This window comes from Mus musculus, chromosome 2, assembly GCF_000001635.26.
Source record: "Mus musculus strain C57BL/6J chromosome 2, GRCm38.p6 C57BL/6J".
Taxonomy (NCBI): Eukaryota; Metazoa; Chordata; class Mammalia; order Rodentia; family Muridae; genus Mus; species Mus musculus.
In genome coordinates, this window is record NC_000068.7 from 144,004,921 (window position 1) to 144,021,510 (window position 16,590).

General features: G+C 48.0%; 1 protein-coding gene across 4 annotated transcripts in view; it reads right to left on the reverse strand.

Moving 5' to 3' along the window:
• The window catches only part of Rrbp1 (ribosome binding protein 1), a 63,902-nt gene extending 57,526 nt beyond the window's left edge, over positions 1–6,376 (reverse strand). For 2 of the 4 annotated variants that reach the window (XM_006500441.2, XM_006500440.2), the window contains exon 1: positions 6,079–6,376. In XM_006500441.2, coding sequence (XP_006500504.1) covers positions 6,079–6,361 — 283 coding nt within the window. In that variant the 5' untranslated portion in view covers positions 6,362–6,376. The remainder of the gene's footprint in view (positions 1–6,078) is intronic. The other 2 variants (NM_024281.2, NM_133626.2) reach the window with 1 other exon arrangement.
• Between the last annotated feature and the right edge of the window lie 10,214 nt (positions 6,377–16,590).

Consider the following 16,590-nt stretch of genomic DNA (forward strand, 5'->3'; position numbering starts at 1 on the left):
TCTCACTCCTTAGCCTGACACAAAGTCTGACTGAGAGAAGGGAAAACACCATGCTAGCTACAAGACAGCAGTTCTCCCTGCTACTGTTGCAGCACACTTCTATTCTCCAAGCACAAAATCCAAAGCTTTTTAGAAAAAGCCACCACATTATTCAAACTAAAAATAATGTTTTGTTTCCTAGACAGATTAGTTAGTTCCTCTGCAGGCCTGACCCAGGCCCCGCTGTATCCTGGGAAGTGTGGGTGATCCTTGTTAACACTCCTCCTGGGACCAGAGCAACAATGAAGACACATGCTCAGTCCAAGGCTATGAAACTCTTCTACAGAAGACTGAAGCCCAGGACAGAGCCAGGATTCAAGCCCACAGCCCTGTCCCAGGCATCATTTACACCTCTGGCCTCTGAGGGCAGCAAAGGGCTGAAGAAACCTAACAACCACTCAACGTTCTTGTCAATTTCTCAACTGCAGGCGGACTGGAGGTAATCCAAAACTCACTCCCATTTGGCTCTGGGATGGTTTTGTATTTATATTTGATACTCCAGGAATCCAGACTACTTTGAGCTAAATGATTATAGACTTGCACGGGAAAAGCCTCTCCATTAGCCCAGCAAGCATGGACTGCTACTAGGTGCCATAACTGTTCTAGACCCTAGGATACCTGGGAAAATGAATCAGATAATGGTCCTGTATTGACAGAGTTTGTGCTCCAGTGGAGACAATGACAGGCAGGTCAAGTACAGGACACATAACAAGTGGTAGGAATGAGGAGAGAGCTCTGCACAGGTTGGACAGGATGGAAGGGTCTCTGTCAACTTTAAACAAGATGATCAACATATCTGAAGCAGGGCAGGAAGCAACTTCATGTCTATCTGGGAAAAGCTCCCCAGGTAAAAGCAACACATCCCAAAGCCCTGCTGCAAACACAAGTCTGACCTACAGAGGTGGCCGGTGTGGCAGGAGAGAAGGGAAGGGAGGAGTGGGGCATAACGATAATGGGGCCCAGGAGGTGACTGGCAAGGCAGACCAAGGACCGGACACAGAGGAACAGTCTAGAAGACAGGGGTGATGTCAGAACTAACTGCGAGACCATCTCAAAGACTAATGTTAAACAGCCTCAAGGTAACAGTGACAGAGGGATAGAGTAGAACTAGCAGAGAGCGTGAGAAGGGCCAAGTTCTCCCTTAGATAGCTGAACTGATGGGATTTGCAAGGAGAGAGCAATGAGTACAGATAAACTAGGGCCCACAGCCTGAAAGATGCTTCCACGTTACAAGAAAGGGACACTGAAGCCTGAGGAGGAAAGGTCCTACTCCTTGTTCCTAGGATCCGAACCCCAACCCAGGGCTGCTCCTTACTACAGCTCCACAGATCGTCAGGACTACCAGGCACACAACATACACCAGGGTAGAGCTGTTGCTGCTGAAGGACCACAGACTTACAAACACAACGAAGAAATCAGACCAAATCCTCGCTATTCTTGTAAAAGCCTTAAAAACCTAAATTTTAATGAAAAAAAATCCTCCATTTTTGAAAGGTTGGTTTTCTTAGTTATACGGGTTTGGAGTCTATACATAAACTAACATAGGCCTTATCTGCTCAAAGCCTGTCTAAGCTTAGGGTACAGAATTAAAGGTGTGGGTTCAAGAAGGTCATTTAGTTCAACTTATGCCTGTTACCACTGTAAAGAGCTACAGACTTCCAGCACAGTCTCAGCGGGCCTTCTCTCTGACCAGCAAGACATTAACTAGTCGCCCATGGAGGTTTCCTTTAACCCTGGGCTTTCTGTCACTCTACTGAGCACTGACATATGATTACAACAAAGATTTCAAAAACCCTTCCCAAGTTCCAGTGAGCTTTCAAAGCTGTATGGAGTATAACAAAATCTACAAGCGGCCACTGTCAGGAAATACACTGCAACAGACAGAGAGGAAAACTCCACTACACTGGGCTGTGAAAGTGCTGGGGACCAGACATGTATTCCAGCCTTGCCTAAATAACCTCGAGACATATAATTTATATAGCATCCTTTATAAAGCTGCTGTTCCTTTCAAAGAGGAGAGAGACGTGCACTACCAACACTTAAAGGAAAAACAAAGCGAGTGACTTTAAGCTTGGGTGTGTGCTTGCCTGTTTCAGGAGATCATTCAGAATCTATCGGCCTGCGAAAACAATCTCCCAGGAAGTCCCGAGTTAATATTCCGTAATGCTAAGCAGCCTCCATCGCCGAGGCTTTCTCACTTAGAATTAAATATTTACTTTCCTCACAAGCTGCATACTTTCCATCTAATGCCTACTCATTTTTTCTGTGTTTGGTACATCAGCCATCTTCATGCTGTTAGTTTTAGGTAAAGATACCTGTCCTGCCCTACCCCCTGTATGAGGGCCTGCACATATTTAAGTGCATCATGTACGTATCTAGAGATCAGAAGCAGAAGTCAGGTACACTGGAGCTGGAGACACAAGCAGCTATGATCCACCATGTAGGTGCTAGGAACCCAATCCCAGTCCTCGGCAGGAAGAACAAATGCTCTTAACTGCTGAGCCAACTCTCCAGCCCTCAAGACTAACGTCTTCTATAAGTGACAAGTTACTGGGCTAAGTGCTTAAACTAAACTTTTAAAATGGACATTTCACCTAGTTCAACGTTATAATGTTTTCATGTCATCAGGAGGAACAGGGACTTGAACCTTTGGAGCTCAGGAGCCACCCCAGCCTGGTGCTGCCTGGTCAAGCTTGCCAAGATGATGCAAATGAGCTAACTCTGCATCCAACTACTCAGCATTTGTAACTTGGCTAAGAAACAGAATGGTCAACTGTTATTGCACTTTAGTTTACATAGCCGTATGTGGCTACAGCTGTACACAGTATGGATGATGCTACTGTGGACAACTTCACACACAAATTCAGGCACCACCAATTTATTTGTATATATGGAGTTTGAAAGCCCAGAACAAAGACTTTTCAGAAAGGAATAAAATGCCAAGTACCTTCTTCCTGCACTGCCAGATTGTTACTGACTCTACACCTTGCCACTAAAACTCATTTTGATCTTCTAGTTCTGTGTCCTCCCTTGGGTAATTATTGTCCCAGCAGGATAGGCTTATGTGGCCCCACGGCCTGTTCAGAAAGCTGTACAGATGTCACCTAGCAGTTGGCAACAGGAACAGATTCCCAAACTTTCTTATCTGCTGGGCTTCCAGGTTCTCACGTACTGAATGGGTGCCATCCACACCTACCCTAAATATATGGGTGTAAAATATATGCTGTCTAAAATCCCAGCAGTGTAGTATCTGATTCTAAATTGCAAGTCTTTTAAACTTAAGTTGGGTTCAGAGTCTCTTATACCATGAGATGGTGGTCTCTCTAATCTGTGCGAACCATGGAAACCTGGGACTTCAAACTCCTAGGAGCCCCAACCTTGGCTTCCTCTGGGAGCCAGACAGTCCATGTTTAGACTGCTCATTGGAGAACTCAGGGGCCTTCCCCATTGTAGGCTTGCAATTTATACAGGGATAACAAAATGGGTGTTCTCCTTCTAGAAGCAAGATTTGAACAAGGAAAATCATAAGGACTGTGGTTCTACCCCTTTGTCATAAGTCTATTAGTTATAGCTTCTGGGGATAAAAGAACGAGTAAGAATCTGGGCTCCTATGCTTTTAAAAGGTATCCCTGCTACACAATAATCCAATATTCCAATTAAATCATTTGCATGCAACCGTTTAAACTGAGTTTGGTGCTATATAATTATTGTAGCATGTAGAGTTAAGGCTCATTTCAGCAAAGAGCATAATTGCTCGAATGTGACTCGATTCAGGATTTATTTAAAACTCCCCATCAAGCCGGGTGTTTAGGTGTACACCTGTAATCCTAGTACTTGGGAGGTAGAGGCAAGAGAGCCAGGCGTTCAAGGTCAGCCTAGACGACCCAATGGCAGGCAGGACAACCTAAGACTCTGTCCTAAAACACTGCAGAAAGAAAGGAAAAAAGGAGGGCAGGATGGGAGGAGGGGAAAGAGAGAGAATGAAGAAAATGTTTCCCATCAACATAAAATATCCATACATTATAATACCGCTCTAACTACTTAGAACAGGTAAACAGAGCTCAAGTCCTAAATATGGAAGCGGAAAGTTCTGTTGTAGCTTATGCCACAGCTTCACACAAACCTCCAGCTCTCCTCTTCTGGCCCTCAGCCCCCAAGCGTGGGATTCTGTAGGCCTCAACTAGTCCAGAAGCCAGACAATCCAGGCTTGCCCCAGCATCTGTGCTGACCTCTTAGTAGCTCTTCTCCTGTACTAAACAGAAGGGAAGTGGCATCTCCAGGCCCTCAGAACAGGAAGCTGCTTCTAAAGAGAAACAAGTTGGCAGACCATAGTGGGCTGACCTTACAAAGTTCATTAACACATTTCTATGACAACCCCCAGCAAATCCCAGAAATTTCTCTAGGTTTAGGAAGTTAAGATAAACAATAACAGAAAAAAAAAATGTAAGGAAGTGGTGTGGATGGTGAGAGAATACTTAAGTGAAGGGCTGTGTCCAATGTGCAATTCTTCAGCCTACAATGTGAGTCTTTACACAAAATTCAACCCAGGACCCCAACCCCCACCATTAGGCTTTAAGCAAATGAACTGCTAGCTTAGCAAACAGAGATGTGGGAGGCTCTAGGGATCCATCCAAGTTTCATTTCCTTGGTGTTTCCCAGTCCTGACCTCTGACCTGAGGACTGATTGCCAAATTGCCCTCGGTTTTGCACAAGATCTCACACTTCCTGCTCAGTTCCCCTGACCTCAGTGGTGAGTGGGTGGTACTATCTTCAGGCAAGAGATAAAGAAACCCCAGGTTCAGAGGTTAGGAGACATGACCCTCCGGTGTTCATGGGGCTGGAATCCAGGTGTGCGACTTCTGCAGTGGTTGGCAGTGCAAGCCAGGCTCCACCTTGTTCCCTTGTCTCTCACGTCCCTAAACACACATCCCACAAGAACAGTCAATACCAGTTGGCTACTCCCTACACGTGCTGGGTCTCCACTGCTGTCTCTCAGATGGGGAAATGGGAAACCTCTGAGAGAAAGCATTTGGTTAGCAACTGTCGACGAAGCGTGACACCTACGGGAAAGAGTCTCTGAAGCATCCTGCACAGCCTGCAGTAAGCCCGGGTCAACCGGCCTCCCTTCCCCGGGCACTGCCGGGGAGCCTGGCGGGCCGGGACAGACGGCGGGCCCAGTGCCAGGGCGCTTGGCCCGCCGGGCCGGAGGTGCCGACTTCCGCCCAGGCCTAGCACCACGGGTCCACTAATCATGGGCGCGGGAAAGAGACGCCAGGCAGGACCCCGGGTGGCCCCAACCCTGGCCAGGTCCCGCACCCTCGTGCCGGTTCCGCGAGGACCCGCCGTGAAACGGTGCTGCGGCCCTGCCGCCAGGGGGAGCAGGGAGCCTCATCCCGTACTCCGGGAAGTTGCTACGGCCAGTCCCGGACGGCACCCGCGGCGAGCCCTGTGGCCCCCGCCCGCCCCGTCGGGGCTGCCGACGTGTCCTGTGGCCACAGCCCGCAGCCCGGGGCTCTGGGCCCCCGCGTCGCCAATCCAGTCTCAGCCCTCGTCCCAGGCCGGCCCACCGCCTTCCGCCCCCCCAACCCCCTCCGGCCCGGACTCCGGCCCGGCAACGTCATCCGGTGGCTTCCCGAAACTTAACCCCTTCCTCCGCCAGCTGTGCGCCGCCCCGCCCCGCCGCCAACTTTCTTAGCCCAACTTCGGAGCGCGCGGGCCGGCCCGACGGCCCGGCCGAGAGGGAGGGGTCGCCACGTCGTGCCGCGGGGCCGCCGCAGCTCCTGGCCTGCCGGCCGGGGGAATCCACCCCGAGGGGCGCGCTCGGCCGACGCCCCTGCACGGGCTCGGCCTGGCACACGCAGCTCCGTCCCACTCGAGGGGCCGCGGCTACCGCCAGGGCGGGCGTGCGGGCCGGCGCCGCCGGGGGAGGGGCCGCCGAGGAGACGTGTCACTCGCGGCGCGACCGGCCCGGCGCCCCGACGGCCCAGCCCGCGCGCCTCCACCGCCGCCGCCGCTGCAGGGCCCGGCCAAGTTTCTTACCTGCAGCGGGAGACGCGAGAGGGAGAGCGAGAGGGCAAGAGCAGCCGCCGCCGCCGCCGCGGAACCGCAAGAGGGGAGCCGGCCGAGCCTCCACCGAGAAGCCGCCCCTGAGCAGCTGCACACACTGCGACCCTGGCGCCGTCCGCCCCGTCCGCCGTCCGCTCCGGCCGCTCGCTGGCTGCGTGCGCGTGTGTGGAGTCGTGGCACTTTCTGCCTCGGAGCTGGCGAACGGCCCCCTCCGCCGGGATCGCCGCCTCCTGCCTTCCCCACCCGGACCAGCCATTCATCGAGCTGCCTCTTCCTATTGGTTCACTAGCCGCCACTCTGCCGGCCTCTGACCAATCAGACCGCGGACGGCCGCGCCGCGGTGGCGACCATTGGCCAAAAAGGAGGGTCTACGTCTCAGCCAATGAGAGAGAGGAGGAGCTGCGGGGAGCCGCGGGGGGCGGGGCCGAAGAGGGGCGGAGCCGCGCAGCGCAACTCTCAGCTCTGCGCGGGGGCGGGTCTCTAACTCCCCGCCCACCTAGGGAGGTCCTCTGCCGGTCCCGCCCACTCCAGGCCTCCGCTCTCCACGCCACCGCTTATTCGGATTTGGCTCCGCCTAGGCCGATAGACTGCGGTTCGAATCCCCTTGGCCGCAGGCTGCTCTTTTCCTCCACACTGCCGGGCTGAGGTGGCCGTGAATGTTACCCTCAGGAGGACTGCACAAACCGTGAACAACTGGGAAAATGCCTTATTTAAACCCAAATAACGTCACACAAAGCACCAGCCTCTGGGTCTAAAGAAGAGTTCTGCAAGGGTCAGAGCAGGGAGGATGGGGCCTTATCTATCCGTAAAGGCACTGCATTCTGCATTCCATATTTTACTGAATAAGTGGGAGAATTGAGGTGGAAGACCTGGAAAGAACAAAAGAAATAGAGGTGGAAATTTTGATAAGAAAAGCCACTCCCTAAACAGAATAATATACTGTCCTTGTACAAATCACACAGCAGAGTTACATCCATCCTGTGACACTTGATTTCAGATGTTGGGACCATGAGGTTTTGGCCCAAGAAAATATGATAGCAACCCAGGAAATTGATCTAGTGATACTCCAAATATTAGCCAGCTACCCCTTTATAAAAACAAAAAAACAACAACCAACACCTACTTAGAAGAGGGGTGCATATGCCACCATGCACCAACTCTCTGCTTGATTCTCTCCTTCCATGGCTGTTTCTAGGGATCAAAACTCAGTCAGATTGCATAGAAAGTACTTAAAAGTAGTTTCCCTGTGCCATCTCATCAACACAAAAGCCTCTCTTCAAAACCAAGTTCAATTGAAATAACTTAACTTTAAGTGCTTTTCTTTTCTTTTTTTTTTTTTTTTTTTTTGAGTCAAGGTCTCACTATGTGGCTGTCCCACAACTTGCTTTGTATAACAGGCTGGCCTAGAACTCAAAGTCACAGAGTTCCTCCTGCCTCTGTTTTCTGAGTACTGGCATTAAAGGCATGAAACACCATGCCAGCTTAAGTTTAGGTTATAACCATTTTAACTGCAGCTCTTAAAATTATTCCTTTGAGCCTGAGGCAAGATCAGCCTCTTTGAAATGAAGTTTGGTCTCTCTCCTCTGTCCCCCACCCCCCTTTCGAGTCCACACAGAATTTGATATCAGGCATATCTCTCTCTCTATTGCTCGAGCAGGGTCTGTCTATGATCCTGGAGCCCACTCCTTTAACTCAGCTGCCTGACCAGTGAGTGACGGTCTCCATCTTCACAGTGCTGGATTGTAGGTGGCACCTGGAGTGTTCACATTCATGTTGGGATTTGAACTCAGGGCCTTCATAGCAGGTACTTTACCCACTGAGCCACCTCCCCAGCCTCTAAGATTTAGTGTTCTAAAAGGCCAAAGGACTACACCTGCCCCAGCCTCTGTGGCTGCAGAGTTCCTGCCTCAGTTCCTCTGTGAGCACCCCTTTGGCCATTGCTACTTGACAGCTGTTGGTCTATAGTAAAACTGCAAGGAGAGAATACAGAGGGGTTAGGCTGAAACTAAACTATTTATTTCTGGTTTGAATCTCAGTGTCTTAGGGAATTAATGATTAATCAGCAGGAATCACTATAGATCACCTTTCCACACTCAGTCATTTTCCAGAGCTGAGATTCACTTGAAATAAAATTAAGGATCCCAGCTTCTGGTCAGCAGTTGCTAGCAGCCAGTCTGGCTGGATCATGGTGGGGCATTTACCTCCCTGGGCATAAATGGACTGTAAGACAGTTACTCTCTCTTGTGGGGATAAGTAAGAACATTTATTCATCCATTCAGTCGTGTTTGTTAGTGTCCAGGGAAGACTGCAGGCTGAGCATGCAGCCTAAAGTGATACCCAAATCCACCAAGGGCCCAAAGACTTCTCTGTGGCAGGGTTGTTCTTCATCTTGGTTCACTATTTGTCTTTAATTTTTCCCAGAAGCCGATCCTGGCAGGAGGAATTGGTTCAGATGCGGTAGTCCTTCACTCTCTGACAGAGATTAGTTCCAGGACCATCTATAGCAGGTTGCGGTGTCTGGGGATGGGCAAGTCTCATATAAAATGATTTGCATAGAGCCTCTGCACTTCCTCCCATATGCTTCAAATCCTCTCTAGATGATATACACTGCCTTTAATGCAATGTGATGCTATATAAATAGTTGTGACACTGTATTGTTTAGAGAACCATGACAGGGGAGAAAGCCCTGCACATGCCCAATACAGAGACAAGTGTCTTCCAAGTAGTTTTGAACCTCTGTTGGTTAAATCTGTGGCTGTAGAACTGTGGGTTAAAGGGCTGACTGCAGTTCATTGGGGGGGGGGGAGATGATCTGGGAAACGTTGATGGAGAACTGGGACGGGAAGAACCAACAGAGAGAGCATGGTATCAAGCAAGCAGCCACTGTGGGGTGGGAACAGCCAGGGCCTGTGTCACTGGGGGGTGCAGCAAAACCCTATAGAATACACCCCAGAGATTCTCCTCAACAGGGATGAAGATGTTGGTTACTCATTACCCATTCTTTGTACTTGTTGGCTAAAAGGCTCTTCAGCAGGGGGAGAGTCTAACTCACCTCCATCAGTAGAGAAAGAAAGTATTGTCAGGCAAAGGCAAGAAGCCCTTAGCAGGCTCATGAGTGGCAGAGGGTGCGGCGGGGGCCACTATTATACCGTCTACATGGGAACCTGCTCCTGGCACAGCGCCTGCGCGGAGGAGGGGCTGACAAATACAGGTTCTGTAAATATTATCCATTGGGCAATAGGCTCGCAGAGTCCCCAGTGGTGAGGAGTGTTTACAAAGAGGGCCCTCTATCTGTTCCTTCCCCTAATTCAATATTTGGTTCAATCACAATCTTCATCTCAGGATGGAATAGCGTAGCATGGCGTGAGCTACGCCTACCCTCTGCCCCGCCTCTTCATCCTCTGTCACCCTCTAGCTGTGCTGTGAGGACTCCGGTCCCCAGCATCCCTTTTCCAGGCTTGACCTTGACTACCCAAGGATTCCCTAGAGAAAGTTACCTCCAGGGTAGATGAACAGAAGACGCCATTGAGGGGAGTGAGACATGCCAGACTTAAGGATTTCCAACACAGGCTCCAGTCAGCTAAATCCCACGTCCCCCCAGCCTCATGAGGAAGATCCAATGTCACAGTCCAGCCTCCCGATGCCATCTGCTCAGCAGATTCCAGGCTGAAGCCTAGGAAACAGGTTCCTGCTGTCCACAGATGGCAGTCTACCATGTAGAATTCAGACATGGATAGAAGATTTCAACACAAAGTGGCAGTGTAGTCAGAGAGGCCTGGGGTCGTTTAGGAATGAATGCCACGCAGGGAGTTAACCCAGACACAGAGAGGAGACCAGCAAAAGCTCAAAGGGAATGTGGAAGGTACCTAGGCTAAGAAGTATGGACCTGACAAAGAGCAACGTGGTCAAAGGCTAGCTGCTTAGAGACTGGGATGCCCAAGGATGAGACCAGGGAAGACTGACCAGGGCAAGAAAAGGGAGGAAAAGACTGTCTGCACTGCTGGTCACAGGAGAGCAGGGGAGGTGCACATGTTCCATATCTTGATAGAGCAATGATTACACAACTGTAGCAAAATTCACCAAGTGGTACACTCTTCAAAAGGCTAACACTTTGTAAGCAAATATACACCTGTTGACCATACTCCAAAAAGGGAGATATATTAGGTTTTAGTTGCATGTGTATAACAAAAAAGCTTTCTTTTTAGGAAAAAAAAAATGACTAAGATTAATTACCAAGCATAGTCTATTAATTCATGACAATGTTTTGATTTTTGATTACTAAATTGTGGTGTGTTTTTTTAAGAGTAGGCAGAAAGATAAAGATATACTACAATTTTAAAAGTGGTTTTGCTTTGTCAACAACTGTAGAAAGATGACATATGAAACAAAAACCCTCATTTAAAAAGAAAAAAAAAGACACACAGGACTGGAGAGATGGCTCAGAGGTAAGAACACCTGTTGCTCTTGCCGAGGATCTGAATTCAGTTCCCACACTCACAGGTGGCTCACAACTATCTGTAATTCCAATCCTGGGGACCCAGCATCCTCTCCTGACCTCTGCAGGCACCAGGCATGCAGGTGGTGCTCTCTCTCTCACACACACACACACACACACACACACACACACACACACACACACACACGCCAGGCAAAACACTCGTACACAGAAAATAAACAAATAAATAACTGTTTAATTTTTCAAAAAAGGTAGGGTAAAATATACAATATTTTTAGGGCTTGCCATGAACTATGCATTAATTTAAGCACCCTACAAATGTGTAAACTCATCTAACCTTCAGAATGGACCAAATGGTTTTATAACTCTCTCCATTTTAAAGACGAGAAACCCGAGGCTCTGAGAGGGTGAGTAACCTGCCCACTATCCCAAGGCACAGTCAGAGAAGCAGTGATTGCCTGCAGAGCCCATATACATAAGGATTGCACACTGGAAGGAGCTCTGTGCCTCTGGGGAGAACAGAGGCTGTTCTTCTGGTGGTAGCCACTCAACGAAGGGTCGGTGCACGGCATCTACGATCATTCTCTCAGCATGATCTTCGAGTAACCGAGACCCAACTAGGCTGGGGACCCACTGGGTTGGGAGAGGACCCATCAAAATAATTCAACTAAGAAGTAACATGAGATCTTGGAAGGGTTCAGATGGGGTGGTATTCGTGTGTTTAGAAGGTGATGGGAACAGGGCTTGGTGAACCCAGGTGAGGGAGAGATAGGAGTCATCTTTGAGCTGAGCTTTCTGGCCTGAGGGATAGGGTCATGTGGTGTCACTTCTGGGACAGAATACTTAGCACAGTACACATGGTGTTAAATGAAGGCTCCTGGGGGAAGTCCTGAGGGAGGTACAACAGGCAACGCCTTACTTAGGCTCCACCACACATTCTGAGACACCCAACATTGGGTGATTGCATTCCACAAACAGCTTAGAATGTACCACACAAACTTAAGACGGTTACAGCATCATTAGGTCATACAATAGGACCATTTTGTATATGCACCAATATCTGTCATTACACTATTGTTTTGTGGAGCTGACGTTCAGGGTCTGAGGCAGAATTTGGAAGCCTAAGAGTACCAGTTGTAGTGGTATGAATATGTTTGGCCCAGGGAGTGCCATTATTTGAAGGGGTAGCCTTGGAGTAGGTGTGTGGTGTAAGCTTTAAGATCCTCTCCCTAGCCGACTGGAAGCTAGTCTCTTCCTATTTGCCTTTGGATGAAGATGTAGAATTCTCAGCTCCTGCTGCACCATGCCTGCCTGGACACTGCCATGCTCCTGCCTTCATGATAATGGACTGAACCTCTGAACCTCTAAGCCAGCCCCGATTAAACGTCCTTACAAGAGTTGCCTTGGTCATGGTGTCTAAGTAAAGGAGAACCTGCAGTCCTGTGTCATTGTAAACCACCTCTATGTGGATATGAGCAAAACAATGATAGTGTTTATTATCTTTGTTTTTAAAATCCACCTCATGGCAAATTTTATATGATTTAATTTTTAATAATGCTTGTGTTTAATACATTCCTCAAAAATGTCCCCAAATATAGCAATCAGCTATCATAAGTGAACTAGTTCCATTACATCACTGAGCATAGTAGTCATCCAGACCACAGGAGGGAGGGAGGGAGAGAAGGAGAGAGAGAGAGAGAGAGAGAGAGACAGAGAGAGAGAGACAGAGAGACAGAGAGACAGAGAGACAGAGAGACAGAGAGAGAGACAGTTTGGTGAATGGGGCAGGATTTTAAAATATTAGAAACATTAAAATACTGAGTCGGGTATGGTAGTGCACACCTATTATCTCAGCCTGGGGAGGTTTAGGTAGGAGGATCATGTGTTTGTGGCCATCCTGGGTGACATACTGAGACTTTACCTCAATCCCCCAATTCCAAAATATAATAAAGAAAAAATAATAAAGCTAGACATGTTGATTTATGTCTGTAATTACAGTAGTCAGAAGGCTGAAGCAGAAAGATTGCTGCAAGTGTAAAGACAGCCTGGAATACATGATGAAATCCAGGATAACGTGGGCTATAGAATGAAGCTGTATCCAAAAGAAAAGAATCTATGTAGAAAACAGGAAAAAAAAATCATATATCAAGCATGTGTGGGTTGACATGTCCAGTCCCACTGAGGTCAGTGTGTCGCTAGGCAAGGTATCATTGCAGAAAAAAGACCCTGAGAGAGAGACTTAAATGCTAGGACTTTATCCGGAAGATGCTGATAAGAATATGCAATGGAGGAGCAGGAACTTGAGATAGTGGGAGAAAGCCAGTACCGAGAGCATCAGAGAAATGACTGTGGTGGCCCAGCAAGGCAGAATCCCACTGGGGAAGCCCAGATATAGTGTGGAATGTGCCTCAGGAGGAGACAGACTGAGACGCAAGGAGTGAAGGTTTAGAAATAAATTTAGATTCAATGTATTTAGAGTGTGTCCACACAGGCATGAGCACACATCTGCAAGTCAAAGGAAAATCTGTAGGACTCGGTTAGTTCCTTCCACTATGTGGGACCTGGGATTGGTTGCAAGTCCTCGGGTTGGGCACCAAGCACCTTGCTGAGTGAACCGTCTCAGCAACCCAGGAGAGGGGTCCTTACTCTCCAGTGTCTGTCTAGCCCTGGTTTAAAATTATGCCAGTAAGCATGAACTCACCGGCGTTTCCAGCTCACATACCAAAGAAAGCACTCAGAAGAAGGTAGCCTGTGTTTGTAATTATGGGCACAGGGCTGACAGAGGGGATGTGGGCAGGACACTTAACAGAGTCGGCTTCATAACTCAGAGACAGTCCTTGAATAAATTGACAAACGAATGAATGAAGACAGGGCCCTTTATACTTAAATTTAGAATTTAAAAGCTTAAAAACAGAGTGAGTACCCTTCTATTCCCCAGTCAGCATATGCCTGCTGTACTCTCGCAAGATCTAGAGTAGAGAATTTGTGTGATCTCTTAGATAATTTAAGTTCTACAGCTGTACTCCTCAAAACCAGAGTAATATTATACACAGAAGACAAAAAAAAATCTCTAGACTATAGTGTCTAAAAAAAGATAAGACTAAATAAAATAGATAGTAAGTTGAACTAAGTTACTAATATATGTACTTTTTAGTGGTGTTGAAAGGTAACTTAGATCAGAATATTTGGTTTGTTGTGTTGGGTAAGGTTGGGAGTGAGCTAAGAGGCCTTTTGCAAATGTCAATACTTGGTCCAAAGGCTGGCTTTAAGTTCCCAGAGTAAACAGGAAAAAAAAAGCAATAATAGCTGAATCCCACCATTACGGTGCTTGGTGTTTTCTGCAATGCTTTGCAAATGATCCTTCACCAGTCACGACAGAGAAGTGTCCTGACTTATCTTCAGGTTAAGAACAGGAAGCTCAGTTTCAGAGAAGTACAAAGGCTTGTCTGGGCCTCCCTACTCATAAATGACAAAGTAACTTTTTGACAAATTCAATTTTTGAAGACCAGCATGTTTCCAGGGTTCATCTCTCCATTGTCTCCAAGGATCCGCCCGTGGAGAGATGAACAGGTTCAACAGACCCTTCAGGGGTTAGTGAAACCCTTTTCATTTCTACCATCTTTTTCAGGCGCCAGGCTGTAGGTGTGTTTTGGGGGAGGGCTACTTTATTGGGTCCTTATACTTACCACCCTTCCAACCCTTACTCCACCCCAATCCCTTCCAGCCCCCAACACTAGCTTAAAAAGCTTAGAGAGGAAAGGAGCATAGATCTCTTTAGACTACTTCCTGCTACTTAGGGGTGTTTGGTTCCTTGGGGCAAGTCCAATCTTCATTGTCAGGATCTCCAATCTTTTTCTGCTCATCTCTTTGCTCATGACCACTTGACAAACAGCAGCAACAGAAACAGCAGAAATGGAAACATTGGGAGGAGGAGCAGCAGCAGGAGGAGTGGCAGGAGGAGAAGCAGCAGGAGCAGCAGGAGGAGCAGAAGGAGAAGCAGGAGGAGAAGGAGCAGGAGGAGCAGCAGCAGGAGCAGCAGGAGGAGCAGGAGGAGCAGAAGGAGGAGGAGCAGGAGGAGGAGCAGCAGGAGGAGCAGAAGGAGAAGCAGGAGGAGAAGGAGCAGGAGGAGCAGCAGCAGGAGCAGCAGGAGGAGCAGCAGGAGGAGCAGAAGGAGGAGGAGCAGCAGGAGGGGCAGCAAGAGGAGCAGGAGGAGAAGCAGGAGGAGCAGAAGGAGGAGGAGCAGAAGGAGAAGCAGGAGGAGCAGCAGGAGGAGCAGAAGGAGAAGGAGCAGGAGCAGGAGCAGCAGGAGGAGCAGAAGGAGGAGGAGCAGGAGGAGCAGCAGGAGGAGCAGGAGGAGCAGCAGGAGGAGGAGCAGGAGAAGCAGGAGGAGCAGCAGGAGGAGCAGAAGGAGAAGGAGCAGGAGCAGCAGGAGGAGCAGAAGGAGGAGGAGCAGGAGCAGCAGGAGGAGCAGGAGGAGCAGCAGGAGGAGGAGCAGGAGGAGCAGCAGGAGGAACAGCAGGAGCAGGAGCAGGAGGAGGAGCAGGAGCAGGAGGAGGAGCAGGAGCAGGAGGAGGAGCAGGAGCAGGAGCAGCAGCAGCCACGCCCTGGGCTCTCTCAGGGTTCTCCCATTTATATCCTCTCAAGAGTCCCCAGAATTCCATACATAAACTGTCTGCAGCTGGCACAATTCACACCCCTCCTGGAGTATGATGCAATCATTCTTAGCGGCTTGGACAACCTGGAGCAGCCCAATACCCCACACCTGGCATTAAAAAGATTTTCACAACATAACTGGTTTACTTTTTTTTTAAAGAAACCAAAATTCTCACTACATTTCCCTCTTTTAGTCCCCAAAATGGCTTTCTCTAATATCAATAAACTCTGTGCAGTAAGAACAATTATGAGGACTCCTGGGTAAGAATTATATTTACAGTCTCCAGTCCACTTGTATTTGACAAACGTGGAGAACGTATTCTACCATCTATCCTCTCATGGTGAGTCCAGAGTTCTGCACCTAAATCAATTTCTTATCATAACCTGAATTTATCAACCTAAAAACACCTTTTTAGACCCTAAACTTTTTTGTAGATCCTAAACAACGTAAGCTTTCGTCTTTAACCTTTAATAAGAAAAACTGTAAGACTATTACAATCTAGTCTTCAACCCTATCGGCGACTTGAGAAGGATAAATATTACCTGAGTAAACAGAAAGTGTAGGGTAACCAACTTCCAAAACCATAGAAAGGACAGAGTGCTGGTTGCCTGGACAGTCCACCCAAGGTTCTGCTGTATCTTTGCCCTACAGGCCCAGAATATCTGAGAGACTTTTCTGTATAAAGGACTGGCCTACCTTATATCTGCGAAGTTGGACAGTTGACTTTCCAGTGTCTGCTTGTCCATAGTTTAGACAGCCTGCTGTCAGTTGTTGAGGTAAGGGCCACTTTCTGCCCAGTGGCTAGCTTTGCCATGGTTGAAGCAAACTCCATGCCCATCATCTTCTTTGAAGTAGATTGGGTGCTGCCAGGAGCTGATGTGTCTCTTGGTTAGAAAAGCCTTTTATTATTAAAATATCTTAAATGCCATATTCTGTAGATCTCTGAAATGTCTGAAGACCATCTATCTACCTATAGTATATCTGAGTAGACAATGTTGCTTGGATCTAGCTATTTACTATCCTCTTAACTTTGGAAACATATACAAGAGAGTAAATAAAGCTTATTTCTGTAATTAACTAAACTAGTACCTAGTAAGACTACAAGTAAAATGTATAGATGACCATTAACTTGTATTTCTAATTATCCTAAACAGTTTGCAATAGTAGCTTTCATAAGACTAGAATTTTACATTTACATTTTTATGAGTTGAATATGTACAATACATTAAACAAGAGTTGAAACAATTTTACATTTCTTTTTTTTTTTTTTTTTTTTTTTTGGTTTTTTGAGACAGGGTTTCTCTGTAGCCCTGGCTGTCCTGGAACTCACTTTGTAGACCAGGCTGGCCTCGAACTCAGAAATCTGCCTGCCTCT